This window comes from Rhinopithecus bieti, unplaced genomic scaffold, assembly GCF_001698545.2.
Source record: "Rhinopithecus bieti isolate Rb0 unplaced genomic scaffold, ASM169854v2 scaffold_17184, whole genome shotgun sequence".
NCBI classification, from domain to species: Eukaryota; Metazoa; Chordata; class Mammalia; order Primates; family Cercopithecidae; genus Rhinopithecus; species Rhinopithecus bieti.
Window position 1 is genome coordinate 2,519,751 of NW_016809106.1, and position 5,820 is coordinate 2,525,570.

Below are 5,820 nucleotides of genomic sequence, written 5' to 3' on the forward strand. Positions count from 1 at the left end.
TTTTTTTTTTTTTTTTTTGAGGCAGAGTCTTTCTCTGTGGCCCAGGCTGGAGTGCAGTAGTGCCATCTCAGCTCATTGCAACCTCCACCTTTCCGGTTCAAGCAATTCTCCAGCCTCAGCCTCCTGAGTAGCTGGGATTACACATGTGCACCACCAAGCCCAGCTAATTTTTTATATTGTAGTAGAGACGGGGTTTCACTATGTTTCCCCCAGGGTGGTCTCAAACTCCTGAGCTCAGTCAACCCGCCTCGGCCTCCCAAAGTGCTAGAATTACAGGTGTGAGCCACCGTGCCCGGCCTGGAGACATTGTTGATTGTCACAGCAGAGGGTGGATGGTACTCCAGGCATCTGGTGGGTGCAGGCCAGGAGGCTGCTAAGTCCCATCACACACAGGACACCCCTTCCTCCTGTGCCTTCCCCAACTATCAGTAGGGCCGAGGCTGGGAGAGCCTGCTTTTGAGGCGAGACCAACTAATGTTAGCCTCTGCCAGTTCCCTTGAGGCCCACACCGGCCAAAGCAGCCTCTGTTACTTGACTGATTCTTACGTTCATTGTCCTGTGTGAGGCACAACTGCACGATGGTATCATAAGGAACAGCCGACTCCCTCACGGTGGAGTCCACAGGCTTGGGGGAGGCTGGCTCAGCTTTGGTATCTGCCCACCTGAGAATCTCCTTTGAAAAGAACCCTAACCTGAGGGAAAAGGAATGGCTACTTGCTTCATCTTTTTTGTTTGTTTTTTCTTTTTTAGACAGGCTCTTGTTCTGTCACCCAGGTTGGAGTAGAGTGTTGTGAACATGGCTCACCGAAGCCTCCAGCTCCTGGGCTCAAGCCATCTTCCTGCCTCAGTGTCCTGAATAGCTGGGACTACAGGCATGCACCACCACGGCCGGCTAATTTTATTTTTAGTACAGACAAGATCTTGTCACGTTGTGCAGGCTGGTCTCAAGCTTCCGAGCTCAAGTAATCTGCCCATCTCGTCCTCCCAAAATGCAGGGATTACAGGTGTGAGCCACGGTGCTCAGCCTACTTGCTTGTTCTATAGCAGTTATGTCCATGGGTATCCTGGTTTCCTGTTTTGGTTTTGATGGGTTTTCTTCTTCCTGTTTCTGCCCCCTTCTTCCTGTGCTGCTTCCTCTTCCTGGAATCCTTTCCTCCCCACCCAAGCCCCAATCTCTCTGCCTATAAAATCTCTCAAGGACCAAGCCACTTTTTGCTTAACTTTCATGACCCTTCATTTTTGCACTTACCACGTCCCGCCTTACTCGAGTTACTTTTGAATAGCTCTCCCTAACAGATTATGTCCTGTGACAGCTGAAACACATTTCAGCCTACAATTACATATATACTGCTGAATGAATAATGCCTGGGTTTTCTTCTAAACTTAAAAATTGTTCTTGGTCAGGTGCCGTGGCTCAAGCCTGTAATCCCACCACTATGGGAGGCCAGGAGGTCAGATCACTTGAGGTCAGGAGTTCGAGACCAGCCTGGCCAACATGGTGAAACCCCATCTCTACTAAAAATACAAAAATTAGCTGGGCGTGGTGGCACCCACCTGTAATCTCAGCTACTTGGTAGGCTAAGGCAGGAGAATTGCTTGAACCAGGAGGCAGAAGTTGCAGTGAGCTGAGATGGCAGCAGTGCACTCTAGCCTGGCCCACAGAACAAGACTGTATCTCAAAAATAAATAAATAAATAAATGGCTCTTGAGAGAAATTAGTAGCATGGTACATTCGGAAAGTTCCTGATTAAGTCTTTATTTATTTATTTATTTATTTATTTGTTTATTTATTTTATGATGGAGTCTTGCTCTATCACCCAGGCTGGAGTGCAGTGGCATGATCTTGGCTCACTGCAACCTCCGCTTCCCAGGTTCAAACAATTCTGCCTCAGCCTCCCATGTAGCTGGGATTACAGGTGCATGCCACCATGCCAAGCTAATTTTTGTATTTTCAGTGGAGACGGGGTTTCAACATGTTGGTCAGGCTGGTCTTGAACTCCTGACCTCAGGTGATTCATCAGTCTCAGCCTCAGCCTCCCAAACTACTGGGATTACAGGTGTGAGCCACTCTGCCCAGCCTGATTAAACCTTTTAAAGTGAAGTTTAGGCCGGGTGTGGTGGCTCACACCTGTAATCCCAGCACTTTGGGAGGCCCAAGTGGGTAGATCACCTGAGGTCAGGAGTTCAAGACCAGCCTGGCCAACATGGTGAAACCCCATCTCTACTAAAAATACAAAATTAGCTGGGTGTGGTGGCGGGTGCCTGTAATCCCAGTTACTTGGGAGGCTGAGGCAGGAGAATCGCTTGAACCGGGGAGGCAGAGGTTGCTGTGAGCTGAGATCTCACCATGGCACTCCAGCCTGGGCAACAAGAGTGAAACTCCATCTCAAAAATAAATAAACAAAGTGAAGCTTAAAATAACTATCTCTAAGGTATTACTAAACATAATTTAATGTTCCAAGAAAATGTTGCTAAATCTTGGAACTTTTTGTAGGGCACAAACTCTTATAAATCCTTGTATTTAAGCTTGAATAATGGTTAAAACCAGAGGCTATACTTCTTTAGCAAGAACTTTGAAAGAGTCTTTCAGAAACCATTGGTAAAAGCGTTTCTCAGAGGGCAAGCACTGGATGGACAAGTAGCTCAGTTGGTGGGTAAAATAACAGCCCCAAAGATATCCAGGTCCAAGTCACAGGAACCTGGGAATGTTACTTTACGTGGTAACAGGGATTTTGTAGACTGATTAAGGATCTCGAGTGGGAAAATCGCCCTTGACTATCTGGATGGCCACTGAATGCAATCACCAGGGTCCTTGGAAGAGAGAGGCAGAGGGAGATTCGAAGATGCTGGCCTTGAAAATGGAGGAAGGGGACATGAGCCAAGGAGTCTAAGGAATGCAGCTCTAGAAGCCGGAAAAGGCAAGGAAACGAGCTGGGTTTTCCTGAGAGCCACTGGAAAGAGCAAAGCCCTGCCAACACCTTGATTTTAGCCTAGTGGAACTGATTTTGGACTTCTGGCCTCCAGAACTGCAAGAATGTATGTCTGTGTTTTCAGCTGTCAAGTTTTGTGGTGATTTGTTACAGCAGCCGAAGGAAAGTAATTCACCTTGGTTATAGAATTCAGAGAAAGCCAGCAAAATTTGGCTTTTCTTTTCTTTTAAAATTATTTTTCTTATAAAAAAATACAGATGGGGTCTTGCTATGTTACCCAGGCTGGTCTCAAACTCTAGGGCTCAAGTGATCCTCCCAGCTTGGCCTCCCAAAGTGCTGGGATTACAGGCATGAGCCACCAAGCCCAGTCAAAATTTGACATGTTGATGACTAAAATATTTAAATTAAATTTACACCTATGCTGACTCTTGTCATCATAAAAGTGAGTTTTTGTTTTACATCTGTTTATTGAAAAGGGGCAAAGAGTTCTCCTGTAAAACCAAGAGGATTTCTTTTAATGCCTCTAAGATCTGTTGACTTGTAACTTTGAGATTATGAATGTCTATTCCTGGAAAGTGTTGGAATGTTTGTGGCAAAAAAAAAACTGTGAAGGTTCATTTGCTGTACAGTTTACCGGGAGCACTCTAGGGATGATGACCTCAGTATGACGACGGTCGTCCCGGTTCTAATAAATTTAACCAGCTCTGGGTATACATAGCTTTGAGAGGATTCTCTGCAGATGAGGAACTTAGCTAAAATATTCCTCTTTGTAAAATCATTTCACAAGTAAAGTGACCGCAACCATGTAAATTTTTTTTAACATAATGTAGACACTTTTCTGCCCAATGCAATTGCTTTAAATTTTAGTCTATCTTCATCATAAACACTTTTAAACAACTGAGTTGCCATTACTTTGTAGGTAAGTGAGCATTTTGCAATAATTTCGGGTCTCATGGTCGATAAATCGAAATGGTTCCTAGATAGACACTCAAGTATAGATGTCACCAATGCTAAGGGGAAAGTTTTGCCTGATACTCTTAAGGACGCTGAGCGCCGCGTCGGGCCCCTGGTCCGGGAGGAGGGCCCTCTGGGCTCGTCTGGCTTGGGCACGTATACCGGACCGCTCCCCAGGCCGAGGGTGCTTACCCCGCGGACCACTGCAGCACGTCGGCCGGCTGGGTGCGGATGGCAGCCTTGGTGAACTGCTTCAGGATGTCCGGCAGCTCCGGGGGAATGTGGATCTGCTGAGCGCAGAACATGGTGTCGGGAAGCGGCATCGCTCTCCGCAGAAGGGACCAGGCTGGGGAATCGCGGCGCGCTGCGAGGAAGAAGGGCGGCTGTCGGCTAGGACGCGGTGGAGCCGCTAGCAGCGCAAGGCTAGCGGCCAGGGTCGCCTCCCATCCCTTTCCCAAGGTTGGGGCCGGCTTCGCGGGGCTCTTACCCGCTCCTCCGCGGGCTTCGGGAGAAATGAGGACCAACGGTCCCTCCAATAACACCCCAGACCCTGCAGTTCGCGAGCGCCAGCGGCTACTACGCACGCTCTCGGTATCCAGGCAACCGAGACGCGACCAGGCCCCGCCCCTGGCACCGCGCACGCGCAGGCGGCCCTGAGCGGGGCGGGGCTGCCCCGGGACTGGACGAGGAGGTGCTGGCGCAATCCGGCTCGCAGCCGCCGCTGCTCCCCAGTGGTTCAGAGCCGCGCGAGCTGAGCGTTTCACCTACAAAAGGGTCTTCGGATCGATTTCCCACCGCCGAAAGTGAGCGGCGAACTCACGAAGGACTCCTTCTTCCCCTTGCTCTGGCTGCGTGAGGCTGAGGCGAGGGGACTCGGGCCTACTAGGAGGGAAGCGGGTTAACTGAACGTGCTGATCGCCTGGGCGGCACGGGCCCCACTGCGGGACCCGCCTGCGCCTGGGGCCGCTTCTCTAAACGTCTCAGGCCTCGAACTTCGCACATGCCCTTGCCTAAGCCGTGCCTTAGTGAACCTGAGTTCATTTAAAAAGCCACTTGGACAGTGGGCAGTTTCCAGCTAAAACAATATTGTATTTGTTTTCTTAAGATAGGGTGGTTGAGCCAACGTGACTGGCTCTAGGAGGAAATAAATCCCATCTGTCAAAAGAGACTTGAGTCGAAGGATAGGAGAAACCTCGAATTTGGTGGGTGCTGACCAAGGCACCATGCAAGGTGTTAACTCTGCTTTAGGGGGTGACCTGGCTGGCTGGTGCAGTTGCCGTTAACAAGCCACCGTATGGATGAGACCCCAGATCCATCTCCTCCTGCGCTCCTCAAAACAGGAAGATGGAGAACTACAGCGAGCTACTTCCAAGAGGGGCCAATGGCAAGCCCTCCCTTCAAGGAAACTGGGAAAGTTGCCCGATTTTGATCGTTTCCGTCCAAATACCCACTAGACAATATACACATACATATTTCTAAATTAACAGCATTGGCAAAAACTGAAAATACTTGTATTTAAAGTTGATGACAGTATGAAAACATGGAATCGGCCCAGGCGCGGTGGCTCATGCCTGTAACCCCAGCACTGATCACAAGGTCAGGAGTTCGAGACTAGCCTGGCTAACATGGTGAAACCCCCATCTCTACAAAAATTAGCTGGGCGTGGTGGCACGTGCCTGTAATCCCAGCTACTTGGGAGGCTGAGGCAGAACAGCTTGGGCCTGGGAGGCAGAGGTTGTCGTGAGCAAAGATGGCACCACTGCACTCCAGCCTGGGCAACAGAGTGAGACTCTGTCCCCAATCCCGCCCCCGCAAAAAAGAAAACAAAGAATCTTATATGCTGTTGAGAGGGATGTTAATTAGTACCTTTAGGGGCCAATAATTTAACACTGAAATTTTTCGATGATTGTGCAATATTTCTTCTGGGAACTTACCC

The 5,820-nt window shown here is 49.2% G+C and overlaps 1 protein-coding gene across 2 annotated transcripts in view; it reads right to left on the reverse strand.

The window, feature by feature from the left end:
* Positions 1-5,110, reverse strand: part of ROPN1L (rhophilin associated tail protein 1 like) — a 28,822-nt gene extending 23,712 nt beyond the window's left edge. The window contains exons 1-2 of one of the 2 annotated variants that reach the window (XM_017888573.1): positions 4,372-5,110; positions 4,077-4,248 (exon numbers count right to left, since the gene is read on the reverse strand). In XM_017888573.1, coding sequence (XP_017744062.1) covers positions 4,077-4,207 — 131 coding nt within the window. In that variant the 5' untranslated portion in view covers positions 4,208-4,248; positions 4,372-5,110. Of the gene's footprint in view, positions 1-4,076 lie in introns of both variants that reach the window. The other variant, XM_017888572.1, reaches the window with a different exon arrangement.
* Positions 5,111-5,820: the final 710 nt, after the last annotated feature.